This window comes from Cotesia typhae, unplaced genomic scaffold (genome assembly GCF_013202065.1).
Source record: "Cotesia typhae breed Kobodo isofemale line unplaced genomic scaffold, CoteBio_Ctyphae scaffold_13, whole genome shotgun sequence".
In the NCBI taxonomy this organism is placed as follows: Eukaryota; Metazoa; Arthropoda; class Insecta; order Hymenoptera; family Braconidae; genus Cotesia; species Cotesia typhae.
The window spans coordinates 13,883,398-13,902,574 of record NW_027423774.1 but is presented as its reverse complement, the minus strand read 5'-3'; the positions used below and the strand labels follow the sequence as shown (position 1 = coordinate 13,902,574).

The following is a 19,177-nucleotide window of genomic DNA, read 5'->3' as shown; positions in this document are numbered from 1 at the left end:
GATAAAAGATTTCATTTCATTTATTGTCATCTCTTTTGAATGGGACCTTTTGATGAAATCTGCAGACATTAATTGAGGATTCATTGGGGTTATGGCTTGATAAAACGCAGCTCTAATTTCTTGCTCAGTTAATTGCTCCCCATCTCCGCAAGATTCATATTCTCTAATGATCTGGTCAAATCTTTCACAGAAATCATTGACCTTTTCATTCTTTTTCATCTTAATTGAATACAGTCTTTTTCTAACAAAGCTTGAAGTAAGATTTATTTGTTCTTTTCTACAATCTTTGATTTTCTTTAAGACCTCTACAGGTTCAGAAATATCGAGAATTTTCTTGTGGTAATCTTCATCTAAATGATTAATAATAATATCTCTAACCAGACATTTTCTTTTATAAATTATTGAATTTGGTAAATTATTTTCATTACTATTATTTTCATCTATTACATCTAATAAATCACAACTAGTTAGTTCTAATTTTAAATAATCAAGCCAAATATTATAGTTTGATTTTTGAGTTAACTTGTATTCTCTTCTGATGTTAATCTTATTTTGATTTAATAGTAATGCATCTTTAACCAAATTCAATTCTTTAGTAATGTTGTTATTTCCATTTGTAGCGTCTAACTGTGTTCTATTCGGGATATTAGGAACTATATGTGAATCTTTTAACTTCGTTGCTTCTATTTTAGCCTTTTCCCGATCTAGCTCGGCTCTGCGTCCATCTACCGTCATCTTAAGAGCTTTGACTAGTTCGTGAGTGACTTCCTCTAATCGTTTCGCAACTCTACCGAGTGCTGCTGACATCTCACGAGTCTGTTTGTTGGATTCGACCATCAGCATTTTCATGTCTTCAAATTCTTTGTTGCCAACCATCACCATTTTTTCACAGCTGACAATCTTGGCTTTGGTATTTTCGGTTTTGTATAAAATACCTTCATCTTTATCTGTAAACATATAATCTTAATTAGTATCTGGAATTTTGTTAACATCTAAGCATCTTAATGTCTAAATGGGCCTCATCTAATTATTCTTAAACACTTTTATACTTCTTAGAGTGTATCTTCTAGTTTAGTTTACAGCTTCTAAATTATTCTATAGCCAATACTTACTTGTCAACTGGTCTGGTTTGACAGGTGTTGAGAAATTATTCATCTTAACCTGTAACTCTTGTTCCTCTTTATTCTCATCAGTTGTTTTTGATGGTCCTGCATTGTTTTTATCTGTCAAATGAATCAATCCCTTGTGGAATTGTGACAGACTATGGAGGGTATCCATATTTTTCTCAATTTTGATTTTTAATATTGGATCTTGTCCAACATTCTCTAAATCAGATGATGTTTTCTCAAAACTTCCGTCGCTGTCATAGTCGACCAGTTGAGTCTTTTCTTCCGACTCTGACATCTATTTCGGATTTTATGAAACAGAATTTAAATTTAATTAATTATACATTTAATTAGCAATTTATCATCTAATTAATAATTTTCCATCTATCTCTTATTATTAATATTCTAAAATTCTATTCGTCTAATACCAGATACTCTTCATAATTAATTCTGTTTCGTGCTTCTAAATTAAAATGAACGCACTGCAATTCATTTCAATTTGAAACGCAAGATTGATTATCTACACAGCACCACCTCGAGTATGCACACCTATTCCCACGTACAGTTTCACGCACGGCAATGAAACAACGTTGAAGGAGGTTGATCACACACACACTCGGGATACATTATGCAAACAAAACAACCTCACAAACTATAAGATACCTGATACCGAACGCAAGCATCACATGTCTCAATTTACCGAAATATTTCTGATATGTATTTTATATTGATCAATATTTATGATATGTCCAAATGCATTTTTATTTTATTTCAGAATTTATTATGATTCATAATCAAATCCAAAATCTAGTTTAAAGCATCGTAATCTAAGGTGTAATACACGTGATTTTTATATGTTATTATTATTATTATGACGCCGTTATCCGACATCTTGAAATTTTTCGCGCCTACAGGCTTCACTGATTATTTCATCATAAAATAAAAGACAATCTACTCAATGTTAATTTCTTTGTCACAGTCTAATATACTGAAAATTATTTTCAGAAATATATGAATTTATTTAATGAAGCAAATAAATATTCGTCAATTTTTTAAGTTGTCTAATTAGTCGTCTGTTAATACGCATTTATTGCGTTCTGTCTTTTATGTGCATGCATGACTCACTCATCTATTCATTTCGTCTTATCTTCTTACTTAATTTTTGTATATTTTATTTTCTGAATTAATGTTTATACATACTCTTACCTTATAATAAATCACTTCCACAAACTTTATTATATTTTTTTAATAAATTCACAAACGCTGTGGTAGCGTGCACTGGGCCTCAATAACCTGTGAGGAAGTGAATTAAATATAAACCAATATTTGTGTTTAATAATCTAATTAAATCTTTATTTAAACTTCTAAAATATAATTAAATGATATTGTAAAAATATAACGAAGAATATAGAGATAATAATTAATATAGTAAGTCACGTGTTAGCACATAATACCGCCAAGAGTACATAGCACGAGAAAGAATAAAAGAATGTAGGGGAGAGGAGTCGTATGCGCTGACAAACGGCGCGTAGATCGCCGCCAACTCACTAGCGATAATAATAATAAGCTTAAGCTGGCTTGGGTAAGTCTCGACTTCTTAACAATAATTTTTAGTTATTAAATTATCCCGCAAGGTCGATTGAGAGATTTTCGGGTATAAGCCCCCATGAAAACCACTAAATCCAAAACTAGCAAATGTTCCACAATTAATCTATTAATAACACGGGTCAACATGAAATTTGACTTTGATTGCAAAGCATTAAATTTCGGTAGTTTAGGTCGTAATAAGACGGAAAAAAAATATATGGCATGAAAAACTTTGCTTTTGTGCTTAGAAGACTGATTGAACGAAATTTTTAAAAATCTCGGATTTTAATTTTTGATTGAAAATAAAACTATCGAAATAAAAATGTTTATTATTTTTATTAAGTTTTACTATCAAATTAGCTTACAGAAAAGTGGAAAATAACTTAAAAGTGCACACTTTTACTTTTTCGTTTATGTTCATAGCTACTTTCTCTCAATAAACCCCAAATATAGTCGCCCATCATGTTTTCATTGTATTGGCCTTGATAGCGTTGTTCAAAATTCATGATGCCCTGATGGAAACGTTCTCCTTGCTCTTCGGAATAGGCTCCCATATTGTTTTTAAATTTATCCAAATGAGCATGCAGCATATGTACTTTTAATGACATCCTGCAGCCCATGGCCTTAAAATTTATAAGCATATCCTGAACCAACTTTTCGTAGTTTTCAGCTTTATTATTTCCTAAAAATCCAGAAACTACTGCTTTAAAACTGTTCCAACTTGCTTTTTGAGTACGATTCAGCAACGTTGGAAATTTTTTATCGGCGAAAATCTGTCTTATTTGCGGACCAACAAAAACCCCAGCTTTAACCTTTGCTTCTGATAACTTCGGAAAAAATTTTTTTAAGTATCCAAAAGCTTCTGAAGTTTCATCCAGTTTTTTAACAAATTGTTTCACCAACCCTAACTTAATGTGCAAAGGAGGCATTAACACCTTTTCCGCTTCAACAATCGGCTCAAATTTGACGTTCTGTTTTCCGACACACAATTCTGTTCTTACAGGCCATGACCGTTGAATATAGTGTTTAGAATCCGCTCTGCTATCCCACAAGCACAAATAACACGAATACTTTGTATATCCACCCTGTAGCCCCATTAAAAATCCCACCATTTTAAAATCTCCAATCAGCTCCCAGTTATACTCACGATACTTTACAGATTCAAGCAAAATTTTGACACTTTCATAATTTTCTTTAAGATGTACTGAGTGAGCAATTGGAAGAGACGGAAATTTATTTCCGTTGTGCAATAGAACTGCTTTTAAACTTTTTGTAGAGCTGTCAATGAATAAACGCCATTCGCTAGGGATACAGGGTACGCCAATTGCTTCAAACATACCTTTAATGTCATTACAAAAACAAAGTCCATCTTCCTTCGTGAAAAACGTTGCAAACATTTCATGCCTAGTCCGCTGATCCGTGATCTTGACATCATCAAGCAAATTCCACTGTCTTAACCGAGAGCCTAGAAGCTCTGCTTCATTTTTTGGCAAATTTAAAACTCCAATTAGATCGTTAAAATCTTCTGAAGTAATGAGATAGTGTTTTAGTTGTTCAGGTGTAGGCAAAAACTCCTTATCGGAATTACTTTTATAAGAACTAAAAGATGAGCTACTTTTCTGCGATAATTTTTTTGGTGGCTCAGGTAATGGTCGTGTCAGGTCGTGAGCAATTGGAGCAGAAGAAGATTCGAGGTCAGGATATTCAATAGGTTTTGCATTTTTACCTCTACGTCTTTTACTCGGATTCACCATACAAAAGTAGCAGTCAGTAATATGGTCTTTTGGTTCTCGCCAAATCCTTGGTATTGCAAATTTCATAGACCTTTTCTCACCTCGATACCAACCTAAAAATATAAAAATAAAAATTAATATGTCTATTATTTTGGATTTATCGCTTAATTAAATAAAAACTGCTTACCTTCTAAACACCTTTTACAATAACTACAAGCAACATGTGGAGCCCATGGCTTATCTTAATTCCATACAGGACAGTCAAAATATGCTTCATAGGCTTCACAGAGAACGTGAGATTTCTTTAGTTCATATTTCACGTCTCGAACTTTAATAAATTGACCACATATAAAACAAAATGCATCAGCATCGTATTTGCACTTTCGTGGCGACATTTTAAGTTATTCTGGGCTTGTAAATAACACCTGATGGTTGTTTGTCACTCGGGTGCCATCTAGCGGCACAGTGTAAACGTTAATACCCCACTCTCACCGCGCGGTCTTTCTAAAAATATTAACATCAATTAAAATTTATGAAAAAATTGAAAAATGAGTATTATTATTATAACTATCACAAAAGCAAACTTTATACCGAAAAAAGATATTTTCTTTTCGTTTTTGTGCATAACTAACTGGAAAATAATAGTATAAACTTTAGGACAAAGAACGAAAATTTTTTTTGTAGAGTCGTGTAATCGTCGATTAAACGATCCATAATAATTAAATAGGAGAAGTAACTGGGCATTAGGTAAACCGCGGCCCACTTCTCTCCCACAGAGCAACAATTGATATCTTGACGAACAGAACGATGATCCAACTCACTTGTTGAGGGTGAAGTCCTAGTTGTAGTTGGCTTCCTTCGTCTCGTCACTACTCCGGGGATCGGTCCTTCTTGATTTCCGTGGCACTCAGTCTGGCGATCACACTACTTCTCTCTTTTCCACTGCATGGCTCACCTATTTTAACCCAAACTCACCCCCTCCTATTCTCCCTTTAGGCCCGAAGATCGAGACGCGCCAGTGCTATGTCGAATAATTATCGATATCCGGTGACTTATCGATTTAGGGTAATTTTACCCTGTTACAAGCCTTCCAAGAATTGCTCCAAGAGAGGAAAAAATCCTCCAATTTATAGTTTAACAATTATCACACTTGCAATGTAAACATTGAAACAGAAAAAATGATTCATTACCTATTGCATAACTAATTGTGTTTGATTCGAGCTTATACCGGAGCTTTCCGTCAACTTGGGAGGGAAGTCTTACGTAAATTAAGTTGATGGGGTCTTGAGAAAGACCGTATGTTTGAGAAGTCCTGAGAAAAACTGATTATTGAATGGCCTTGATGAAAACCGTGGTAGTTTTCTAGTGTGGCTGAGTGAGCCTAGGATGACTTGTAAGTCACTCGTGCTCAACTAAGAGTTGAGAAGTCGTTTGAGACAGCAAACTACTGAGGTTAGGCAAGGTAAGCCGGAGATGACTTGTGAGCCACTCTTATAGTTCTGAAAAGAACTGTTGAGATTAGAGCTCTGAGAAGAGCTGTTTAGACTTTAGCTCTTAAAAGAGCTATTAGGATAGTACTCGATCGTAGTTGTCGTTGAGACTGACTTAGCGTAGCCGATATGGTCCGAGTTGGCCGGGTACTTGAGTCGAGGATAGACAAGCCTTGCACGCTTGCTATCCGAAGTACTGCACTATAGGTGGTAAGCCTTGCTCGCTTACTGTAGATCCGTAAGTTGTTTCTTCTTCTTCTTCTTCTTCCTCGCTCGGTGGTTTGAAGTGGACTGTGTGGCAACTTGAGCAGCTGCTATTTTTAAAGGCGTCTAGCCGGTAGAGAAGGCAGAGAGGTCAGCAACCAATGAGAATTCAGAACTAGTCCCTCCTACTGTTCGGTAGTAGTGGGGACTGGCTACACTCAGAGATAGGCCCGCTACCTTCCACTCACTTAAGTGGGAGAATAGGAGCTAGCGGGCCGATGGAAATCGCTTATTCGTTCCCACTAACATTAATATAAAATTTTGAATTTTGTCCTTGAACGTTATTTTGAACAAATTGAAAAATTAGGATAAAAACTTTTTTTTAGGCAGATATGACTGTTTATACATTGATCCAGTCGGTTCCTGATTTTTTTCATTTCTTAAACTTTATATTCAATAGGTTAATATAACTTTTATAAATAAAGTGTCCAAAGTATGCATGGCTAACTTAAACCAGAACACCCGTTTTCGGCCATAGTTTCATCCTTCTGGAATAATGATAAATATTGGTTCTACAGTTCCTGGAGCCAAATTTTCTTTAGAAAATTTCCTTCTATTGTTTAATCTTTTCTACAATTTTTGAAATCTTTATTAGTTTTTGGGATATTTACAAAAAACTAAACCCTTTATTTTAGTTAATTGTTGATAACTTTTGCAACTTTCGCCAGCAGAACTTTATTTTTTTCAAAAATCATCTAAATGCCATTCTAAATCGGATGATACCTCAGTTATTATATAATTTTGGAAGATTGCTGGAAAAAGTTTACCAAAAAGGCACTTGTTGACTAGACTGTAGTCTAGTCTAGGGTGCGTACACTCTATGTTATGTTTTAATACTCTGTAACAGTTTTACCTGCTCAGGTTGGCCCCTAATCAATTTTAAATTTAACTAAACAAAGCTAACAAAAATAAAAATTACCAGGGCGCCACCAGGATTATTAATCACGGTTCCTGGAACCGGTCCAGAGCTGAGAAAACTTATCTTAGGGTAGAGAGAGTGGAGGAAGGTGCTGTTAAATAATAAAAATTTAATTAACAATCTGATCAGTTTTATTAACAATAAAAATTTAACAAACTTAACAAATTTAAGCGCTCACACACTTATAATCTAACGAAGCGGAGAATAACTGCGAAATAAACGATATTTACAAACGAACCTCCAATTGACGATACGATGACTAGACGGGCTTTTTCGAACAAACGGTCTCCCACACCTGTCTTAGAACTAAACTTAAAACTATAAGTCCACCGGACTAACAACAAACTAACTCCACACTTAACAATATCTTAATCTCGACGAGCCCCTCCCGGCGTCTACCCGTCGATTTCTAACTTATTCTCAACGAGCCCCTCCCGGCGTCTACCCGTTGATTTCTAACTTATTCTCAACGAGCCCCTCCCGGCGTCTACCCGTTGATTTCTAACACGTGCCCCTCCCGGCGTCTACACGTGACGGGCCCCTCCCAGCGTCTACCCGATTTCTAACTACTGTCACTCGCACAGAGACGAATCATATACTAGGATCGTTAACTCGGCTCACAGGAGTAACAGCCCAGCGACGAAACATAGACCTAGATACTCCTGCAGCTTATACACACTTTACTACAGAACAACAGCCCAGCGACGAAACATAGACCTAGATGTTCTGCAGCACACTCTCATAACCCACACCAGCTACAGCAGTAACGGTCCAGCGACGAAACATAGACCTAATCACTCTGCAACTCACACATAACCCACACTTGTCTCACACTCACACTACTAACTTGACTCTACTTTATAAATTTTACTTTAATAAAATTTACTGTAACAAATTCTAATTAAATATTTTAGATCAATTATTTAATCATTAGTAAATTAATAAAACGACAAACAATATTCAATTACAACCAATTCTCAAATTCCAATTGTTAATTTTAATTCCGTTAAAATATTAGATGGATTATAATTCCTCAGTAACTTATAATCATGGTATTAACAATATACAATAACTATTTAAAACAAAAGGTCTTAATACCTTGAATTAACTTTTGATAATTAAATAAATCACAATATAAAATTCTCAATCACGTTCAAAATTATTAACACAAGTTTAATTAATGAATTCTGACTAAACTCCTACTGTGACAATTTTTGACTCAATTAACTAATTTCTAGGACTTAATGTCCACGCCGATAATTATCAAGTTTCAGTAATTTCAATTTGACTACTTCACGGACTTAATCCCAAAATTATTAAATTCATACTTGACGGAATAATTTTATAATATAATATTCTCCATAATTTTCCACTCTATATTATCCTCGATAATTAATTCTCAAATTAGAATTCTTAATAATTAATTCTTGATATAAAATATTATCACTAGCGTTCTACTCGTCTAGGAGAAGTAACTGGGTATTGGATAAACCGCGGTCCACTTCCTTCCCACAGAGCAATAATTGACACCTTGACGAGCAAAACGATGATCTAACTCACACGTTGAGGATGAAGTCCTTGTTGTAGTTGGCTTCCTTCGTCTCGTCACTACTCTCGGGAACGGTCCTTTTTGATTTCCGTGGCACTCAGTCTGGCGGTCACACTACTTCTCTCTGTTCCGCTGCACGGCTCACCTATTTTAACCCAAACTCACCCCCTCCTATTCTCCCTTTAGGCCCGAAGATCAAGACGCGCCAGTGCTATGTCGAAAAATTATCGATATTCGGTGACTTATCGATTAAGGATAATTTTACCCTGTTACAACTCACGCCTGAAAAGTGAAAGGTACGCAGAATAAGTTGCGCTCAAAAACGTAAGGTCATTCGTTAATTAAATTTTACATTTCATATTTTTTTCATACCCGGGGTCTTGTATGAAAATCAATTCTTAAGGAGTGAATTCCAAAAAAGTAAATCGATTTTTCGCAGAGTTACAGCAATTTGTTTATAAACGATCGAGCAGAATCGCAAAATTGCTATTTTTTAAACAATGGAATTTTCGCGATTTTTTTTTTTTTTTTTTCAAAGAATGATCTACATATTTTTCTAAGTATATAAGGAAAAATTGCAAATTACCATATTTTCATTGGAAGTCGTAAGCAAATGGCCTAATGTTTCCCTGCCGACTAAACTGATTGTTAGAATACTCGAGTGAACAAATTTTTTTTAAGATTTATCGTTCAGAGATGTGAATGTATGCATTTTGGATTTCTAACTTATACTATTGTATTAAAAAAAGTATTGGATACATACTCGGAAATCCCTTTCCAAATAGCTAAAGCTGTTTTCAGAAGAATTTCGTTGCCTTCTAGAAAGATTAGGTCCCAAATACGAAGGACAGTATTTTCAGGTAAACAATGACAAAATAGTGTGAGGAACCATTGCATAGTAAATACATTTATTAAAGGTGGTTCATAACTGTCCCCTGTAAATACAAATCCATAACCCAATTAATACATTACAAAAAAAAATAATACTTATGAGTAACCGAACAAATGTTGACAAAATACCTGTTGCTTTACTTTTGTTTTTGTTTTGTAAAGATTCTATGTGTTGAGATAGTCTTGGTAGTTTTAAACGTAACAAATCTTTGAACACAGCCATATCCACAGTCAAACCACGAAGATTATCCGCAAAGTAACCCTCTGGTAATACTCCTTCAACTAAATATATCATAATTTTCACCGCAGAAGTCTCAGCTTTGTCGGTGACTTGCAAAATTAGGGCAGCAAGAACATTAAGGCCTTGACAATATCCAACGGATTTGTTCCATCGCGCAAATCCTAATAACACACGACGCAATACCCCTTGATTATCACGACCAGCAGCACCGCAAAATAAACTACAACCAGTTCTATGCAAATCCTATAAAATGAAACAAATTGTTTGATAATGAAATAAGACTACAAGTAGCTGAAAAAATTCATAAATACTCTCGAAGAGCTCAAATATGAACGAACCATTGTAGTTTTAAATTAAAACGCTCCATTTGAATTAAAACGCTACAATAAAAAATTAACCATATTTGACGTTTTTTTTAATTTTCGCGAGGAAAATAAAAAATTTTCTAAACATAAAGAATGATTGGTTTCAGTCCAAATGTTGAAAAGAAATTATTTATTCCAAATAACTTTCAAACAGCCTGAACGGAGAGAATGCATTTTATTGCAACCAAATCTATCAATTACTGTCCTTAAATATAGTAAAAACGTAAATAGTTTCATTTTGGTAAACTTTATAAGATCCCGAAAGTAAAGTGTCTGAAAAAAATGTTCGTTTCCTATAACTTTTAAACTACAAATCTGTAGATCTTGGAAGCTAATCAGGCCTCAAATTTAACAAAAAATTAGGAGAACGGTTGACCCTCAGGGCCATTTCTGCAACTTCTCGCAAATTCCATACCTAGGCCGTTAAAATTGTACTTATGATGTTTTTGCGAGCTCAAAAATACAATTCATGTACTAGTTTGAGCTCTTTGAGCTCAAAGAGCTTTTTGATGATTCTGAACCCTTCGAGCTCAAAACCTACTTACATACATACTTACATACATACTAGGGTGATCCAAAAAAAAAATTTTTTTTTTCTCTTTAAAATAAGCTCAAAAGTTTCGTTTGGATGTAAAAAAATTACTGTAAAACGATGAGCTCTTAATATTAATATTAAGGTTGTCCTCATCGCATTTTTTTTAATTCCCATAATAATAACATGGGAAAATTGTTTTTTTGCTTCTTCTGATTTTTGTACCGTTCAAACCACTGATTGACTTATAAATTGCTGTTCTAATCTGTATAGAGAATTGAACGCCCTACAAAAAAGGTCTGATAACATTTTTTGATTTGTCCACGCGTTCAAAAATTATTCAAGATCAAAGTTCAATTGTTTAAAAATTTGATCGAATTTTATAAATTACACCAAAACTGTTGGTTTCAGAGTCAAAATAAAAATCAAATTTATTGTCAAATATAAATTAGACTTCTGATACATGTGGTCATCGGAAAAAATATACATAAATACATACATATATACATACATACATACATACATACATACATACATACATACATACATACATACATACATACATACATACATACATACATACACAAAAACGATTGATATCCTCGACTTGAATGAAATCTCTCTACCGAGAGCGAAGTCCGCGAAGCATTTAAACGTGAATTCAATGACAGCCAAGAGATCAAATGGGTGAATTTGACAAAACCCGCACCACGAGGTAATCGGGTAGCCTTCTGCGAGATCGACGAAGCCAATGCGACTAAAGCCCTTAACAAGGCCCGTATAAAGATGCGGGTGGGTTAACTGCCGCATACGCCAAGTCGCAAAAGTAACTCACTGCTTTAAGTTTCTCGGGTTCGGACACCACACACAGCAGTGTGCGGGACCAGACAGAACCAGGTGCTGCTACAAATGTGGCGGAAAAAATCACAGGGCTGTAAACTGCACTGAGAAGTCAAGTTGCTTCCTCTGCACTCCGGACAAAGATGCCAAAGACGATCTATGCCATATTCCTGGTACCGGAGCTTGCAAGGCATTCCGTACAGCACTAGCAGAAGCCACGAGAAGTCAAAAATGACACGCATACTATAGGGCAACCTGAATAGGTGCGCCTTAGCGCAAAACCTACTGCGCCAACGTGTTTTCGAAGACAAGATTGACATCTGCCTTATCTCCGAACAATATCTGAATATTCAGGATAGAGCATGGTTCGCTGATAAAAAAGAAAGAGATCTGCAACGACCTCAACAATGACCTCTGGGGTAGGGCCTACCAAATTGTTACTAAACGAGTTGGAATGGCTTCGCCAGAAGCGCCAAAATGTCCTGCCTTGATGAACAGCATCTTGGCGGAGCTGTTTCCCAGACACCCGCTCCGGGAGAAGAGACATTATGCGAAAAATGGCAAAACAACACCCTTTACCACCAAGGAACTGCAGCACGTGGCAAAGACTATCAAGACAGGAAAAGCACCTGGTCATGAAGTCATACCGGCATCTGTCATCAAGACTGTAGCCCTGGAGTACCCAGACATACTCTTAAGCGCCTACAATGCCTGTCTGACAACCGGCACGTTCCCTAAGATCTGGAAGCGGTAGAGATTGGTCCTTTTGGACAAGGGGAAGGGAGCCCCTATAACACCTTCGTCGTTTAGACCACTCTGCATGCTGGAAATTGCCGGAAAGCTGCTCGAGAAGCTCATTCAAGGGAGGCTACGCAATGACATCTATCATGCTGGAGGTTTTGCCTTTAACCAACATGGCTTCCGAAAAGGACGATCAACAATCGGTGCAATTCAGAAGGTAACGGAGATAGCAAGAGGATCATGGTCTGGTAGTCTCAAAGCTCACAAGGTCTGTCTTCTCCTAACATTCGACGTTAAAAATGTCTTCAACAACGCGAATTGGGGGGGGGGTATTTTAGACGCAACGGTATGACGTAACGGCTGGCGTGCCCCAAGGCTCAAATTTTGGGGGCCGACCTTTGGAACGCTGACTACGACGAGCTCCTGCAACTTCCGCTGCCGAAGCAGGTGGAACTCACGGGCTTCGCGGATGACGTCGCAGCTACGATTGTAGTAGACAGTACCGAGGAGCCAGACTGCTAGTTCGAGACACCATTGATGCTATCGAAGCCTGGCTTGAGAAACACCACCTAAAACTCGCCAAACAAAAAACAGCGATGGTTGTACTGACTCGACAAAAATGGTTTCCAAAACCATTTACAGTAGACATGGGAGGTATAACATTAACGTCAACACGGGCTCTGCGCTATCTAGGAGTAATGATAGACGAGAAACTATCCTACTGCGAACACCTAGATAATGTATGCAAGATAGCCAGCCAGATCGTATCCAACCTATAAAGGATCTTGACCAAATCCATAGGACCACGGACCCGAAAACGACGAGTCCTGCTTGAGGTAGTCCACTCTGTACTGCTTTATGCGTGGCATGCTCTCAAATGGGCAAACCATCCAGTTCGTTCGGATGAGCTAAAGATGAAATGACAAACAATATTGTATACTTCATTGCACAAAAAGAATAATATTGTTGACTATCAGTTTTAGATTTCATTGTATATGTAATTTAAAAAAAAAGTTACAATAAATTAACAAAAGTCCATTCGGCAGCCAAAATGGGAGTAGATTTCTTAAATAACAAAGACAATTTTTTTACAATATAATATTGATCATAATATTACTCCTGTTACAATAAAACAATGACATCAAAACAAATGGAAAAGTTAAATTTTATTAGATCTGTCTGAGAGTGTAGGAAATTTTTAGTCTAGACTGATAGTGAGGTATAGAAATCCAAGTTCATTTAATGAGCTTTGAGGTGCAATTTACAAAAATTTTACAAGTCATCGCATTCAGAAGTCATTTCGCGATGAAACAGTAAAAGTTCCAAATTTTGAGAAATCAGAAGAATCCAAATTTCTGTCATTTCTAAATTATTTAATCTAAAAAAATATATAAAAATGCAAATTAAAGATTGCGTAATAAGCTTTTAGATGTAATTTACGGGAACTCGAAAGGATATCGCGTTCAGTTGTTATTACACGGTAAGAGTGAACATTTTTGCGATTTTCAAAAATGTCTAAATTGCTGTCATCCCTCAACTATATAATTTGAAACGATGGATAAATATGCAAACTAAAGCTTATTACATAACCTTTCAGATCCGATTTACACAAATTGAATAAAAAATCGCACGTGCATTATTATTGCACGGGAATACGGTAAAAGTGAAAATTTTATCAAGTTTCGGAAATTTTTGAATTGCTTTCATTAAATCACTAACTGACATGTTTTGGCTCAGCTTAGAACTTAGCCTCAGAAATCGTGCTAAGAATAAGTATGTTACATTTTATTGGGATCTTCACTCTTATACTACAGACGCGCACACTTACAATAAATAAGATATATTTTCATACACTAGAATAATTCATATGGCAAAAAAACGTTTGCCAGGTCAGCCAGTAATTTATACGATATAAAATCGTAAATTTTTTTCAAAGAATTGTATTGTTCAACCTTACGCACAGTCTTATACGCTACCAGAAAAATTACGATGTTACTGTGATAATATTTTTTGTATCCCTTAAATTAAAAAGAAGTTTGGGTCACTGAAAAAATAATTCTGAATCACTGTGGAATCGAACTACTCTAGTAGTTAAATAGGAGGTCTGGTTCGATCGGTAAAACAGATTTGCGGGTTCATGTCCATGCTGTTATTATCCGTATATATAGGCGACCTGTTTTGCCGACACTTTGTGGATATGGTCGAGGGTTTTACAAGTGACGCTGGTGGTAAAGTCTGTGATTTAAATCCAACTATCCGCCATCTACTGGTTTCTATCCGCCATCTTGAATCCGCCATCTGGTGGCTGCTATTTGCTATTTTGTATTCGCCATCTGGTGGCTGCTATCTGCCATCTGGTGGCCGAAATGTTGAGTCTGGAATCCGCCATTTTGAATTTGAGTTCAACATTTTAAGGTTAGAAAAAAGCATCCTCAACTATTAACCCGACTTCGGCTCGGCCATAACAGATTAATAGTTCAGGATTACGCATTTGTAGTATGATATATCCATGTTTTATATATTCAAAATGAAGTTATGATAACTACTTGTGAAAAGGATTTCACGCAACGCCATCTGGTGGTAGCTTTCATTACTTCTAACTGCGTAGTAGATAACCTCATCAGACAGGTTTGAACCTGCTCAAGGTCGCGTAACTGCGCAGTTTTCTTTGTTCTATTTCCAACTGCGTAGTAGATGACGTCATGAAACAGGTTTAGACTTGGTTTGTGAAAGGGGTGGGGGAAATTTCTACGAATCAGATGACTCATACCATTCTAGAATTTTCTAACTGCGTAGTAGATGACTCATTTTGCTCTAGAATTTTCTAACTGCGTAGTAGATGACTCATTTTGCTCGAGAATTTTCTAACTGCGTAGTAGATGACGTAATCAGACAGGTTTGAACCTGCTCAAGGACGCGTAACTGCGAAATTTTCTGTGTTCTATCACTAACTTCGTAGTAGATGACGTCATCAAACTGGTTTTGAGGTAGAGGAGTGGAGGCATCTGCTCAGTAGATGACTCATTCTGTTCTAGAATTTTCTTACTGGGCAGAAGATGACGTCATCAAACCGGTTTTGAGGTAGAGGAGAAGGAGTAATTGCGCAGTATTTTCTGCCTATATAAGCAGCTGGTCGAGAGCGTACTTCACAAAAACGAAGTACATCTCTCGTGATTAAACAGTATCCAATGTTATAAAATATAGTGAAGTTCATTGTTGTGAAGTACGCGAGTATAGTCCAGTATGCAAAAACTATTGTGTACATAAACTGTAGTCCAGTGTGCCAAAAACTATCGTATGTGTTGGTCTCGTGTAATTTCTGTGTATATAACCTATAAACAGTGTACATAACCTATAAACAGTGTATATAACCTACAAACAGGGTATATAACCTACAATATCATGTAAATAGATAGTAGTGAAGTACATATCTTTCCAAAATGGCTCAACATAACCTCATTGAGGCTCTAAAAAACTTGGTAGATACTATTGCAACCTCATATGCTGATCTGTTGGGAGAGCAGCTTACTGATAAACATCGTCAAAGGTGTTCACGAGTGTGTAACGATACTATTGAGTACTTCAACACAATATTACTGGATCCTGGGACAACGATTCAAGTGAGACAAAGTGTTCAAGCACACATCAACCAACTTAACTGATTTTTTGATCAGTTCTTCAGACTCGGTAACCAAGTAGTTGGTGGAGATCTCAACCAAGGAGTCAAATGGAAGAACCTGGAGAATGCTTTCGCTGGTAACATCTAGACTGGATGCATTATCAACCAACGTCACAAAGATCCAGCATCATTTCTCCAGGTTTCACGGGACATCATCATCAACAAGGTGCAGAGTGTATTGAGAGATCTGACAGGGTTGAAAGTGAATGTAGAATTCTTCTGCACATTCCGGAAACATCAGCAAAATATAGAAGAACAAAAATCTTTCATCACCATAAGCCGTGAGATTCTCCCTGCCACATCTCTGCAGGATTGGTACACTGAGCATGTGTATAAGAAGTTGAAGCAAGGAATTGAAGATTTTGAACATGAGGGTTCCGGATGGAGTCTTCTTGGACCGAACAGCTTGATGGTGACTATATCAAGATTCACACCAACTCAAGTTGGAAACTCCACCTTCGTCAGATTGCCGCAGGATATTATCAGGAAGCATACGGTTACGAACATCCAGAATAATGATGAGTTCTGATTCCCGTGGTATGTCAATGCCGCCTTGCATCCACCAGTATTGGTTCCAGCTGACCCTACGAGTTATCGTCACTTCAGCGTCAGATTAAATTATGAAGGTATTCAATTTCCAATTAAACTTAACGATGTACCAAAATTCGAAAAAATGAATGATCTTAGCATTAACGTATATGGTATAGAGTCAGAATTCACGGGTAAAAAGTCCAAAAAAAGTACTACACTAGTGACAAAAATTAAGGGATATAAAAAAAATTCCAAATTTTTTGGTGATTTTCAGCGAGCTGTAACTCCGAGGAAAATGATCGCACAGAAAAAAAAAAAAAGCAAATTGTAGCTCCAAGTGTCTAGTTTTTAGATATGACCATGAAAATTTTTTGTCATCGTCAGGTCTGAAGAAATCCTAAGAAAACTACTGAAAAAAAATTTTTCGAAATTTTTTTTCGTCTTAAAAAAGGTCTACGGGCTTCAAAAAAATTTTTTCGATTGTTTCGTTTAAAAGCTCTTTTAGTAAATTTAATACCCTTTAATTTGACGTAATCAAAAGCCTGTACGATAATTTGCCGCGGAGTTATCGTCAATCAAAGCAAAAAGTTTTTTTGACTTTGGAAATCAATAACTCTGGAAATAATGACCGTATAGGAAATCGAAGGAGGGTTTTGAAAACTACACAATATTCTTTATAAGAGAACGTAAACCGCTTTTGAAGAAAAAATTTTTTTGAATTGAAAACTCGGACTGAAAAAAGACAAAAATTCGCATAATTAAGGATATTTGGATAACTTGGTATAACTTTGGATAAAATGGATGAACGAAGGATATCGTTGGTAATTTTTAACTTCAAAGTGTCCCCTAAAATCCCTAAGAAATTCAAAGCGCTGCGATTTTTTGTTCATAGTGCCCAGAAGCTTCAAATTCTGTGTTTTCGCAAAAATCACCATTATGAGCAATTTTGTGATTTTTATTCATTTTTCCATTGAAAAAAATTTTTTTCAAAATTCTTTATTTTTCGATCAAAGAGATTGATTTTTCAAAAATTTGAAAAAAAAAAAAAAATTTTCAATTTTTTTCGAAAATTTTTTTCGAAATTTTTTTATCAAAAATTTTTTTTTAATTTTTTTTTTTATCGTCTTCAGAATGCTTCACTATTGTCAAAAAAATTAACTCAATTTTTTCTGTCCGCTACAACTGCCTTAGTTTTAAATCTCATTTTAAAAATTCAATAAAAACAAATTGATATACCCCCGCGGAGTTCGGCTTTTCCTCACACAAAACTTGAATTTTACGTTTTCTTTTTAGCCTAAATTCCTTACGTGAATTTTATGTAAGCTTTTCTTTGATAAGCACCTTTTGATATGCCTCGTCGACATTTAGCTGCCACAGATGTGGCTCGCATTGTTACCCTCCTTCAAGAGGGCTACAGTCAGGTGGAAGTAGCAGCTTCTATGGGAGTGAGCCAGTCCGTTATCAGTCGGGCCTATGCCCGATTTAACGCGACTCAAAGTTACGATCGTCGTCCGGGTCAAGGTAGACTACGAATCACTACCGAGCGTGATGATCGAGCTATCATTCGAGAAGCTCGTCGAAACCCTACTGCGCATGCCCACACGATCGCTCATCAATTTCGCAATCGTCGACAACGTCCTCCCCAACAACACATATCGGCATCGACGGTTCGAAATCGCTTTCGAGAGCAAGGACTACGCGCTAGACGCGCAAATCGCGTGCCTATGCTCACTCCACGACATCGCCGAGCCCGATTGGCCTATGCTCATGATCATCACCATTGGGGTCGTAGACAGTGGACCAGTGTATTATGGACTGACGAATCTCGATTTTGTCTTCATGGCAGCGATAGACGATCTCTCGTTTGGCGCCGTCGTGGAGAACGAGATCGGGATGGTTTTACGAGACCAGTTACAGCTTTCAATGGTGGATCAGTCATGGTGTGGGCAGGCGTGTCCTTCAATACCAGAACCCCGTTGGTCATCGTTCGTGGGACGTTGACTGCCGATAGGTACGTCGACGAAATTCTGGAGCCCCACGTCCTGCCTATGCGCACACGCATGGGGGCAAGACGGTTCATTTTGATGCAGGATAATGCTCGTCCTCACACTGCAGTTCGTACGCGAACTTTTCTCCGCGCCAACAACGTAACAACGCTTAAGGGGCACACCTAGTGTGAAATTTCGAAAAAGTCGATTTTTTTTTTTTTTCATATTTCGGTAGATTACACCTTTAAAAATAACATATTAAAATTTCAAATCGATATATCAAATAGTTTTTGAGTTATAACATTTTAAAGAGCAGCCGCTCGGCAGCTAGAGTGTCATTAGCTGCGAGACGTACCTGAAGTATTGTTCAGAGTCTACTGTCTCTTCTAGCCCCTATAACACGATTCCAGTTTCTATTGTTGGCTCTCAGGTATACAAAAATATATCATTATAATAATTTCTACAAATTTCTAGAAATTTTTCGTTTACTGCCACGTAAATTATTTTCGGAGCCAGACACATTTAGTCTCATTGTGATCGTTGTATCGAGCGCATCATAATTTTACACGTGCTATTTTCTTGAAAATGAGTGATCGATCTTCATATTCAAATAAAAAAGGAACTCACAATGTTCCTAAGCATCGATCAATTGCGAAAAACGCAAGTTTACCGGAAATAGATTTACATTTGAGCAATCTACTGCGAATACCAGTACGTCCGC

General features: G+C 36.5%; 1 protein-coding gene across 2 annotated transcripts in view; it reads right to left on the bottom strand.

Moving 5' to 3' along the window:
- Positions 1–19,177, bottom strand: part of LOC141535524 (uncharacterized) — a 227,502-nt gene that overhangs the window by 119,975 nt on the left and 88,350 nt on the right. Inside the window, exons 5-6 of one of the 2 annotated variants that reach the window (XM_074255488.1) lie at positions 9,669–10,023; positions 9,412–9,583 (exon numbers count right to left, since the gene is read on the bottom strand). The exons of the other annotated variant lie outside the window; for it this stretch is intronic. Of the exons in view, the coding sequence (XP_074111589.1) occupies positions 9,412–9,583; positions 9,669–10,023 (527 nt within the window). The remainder of the gene's footprint in view (positions 1–9,411; positions 9,584–9,668; positions 10,024–19,177) is intronic. 2 annotated transcript variants of the gene reach the window in all.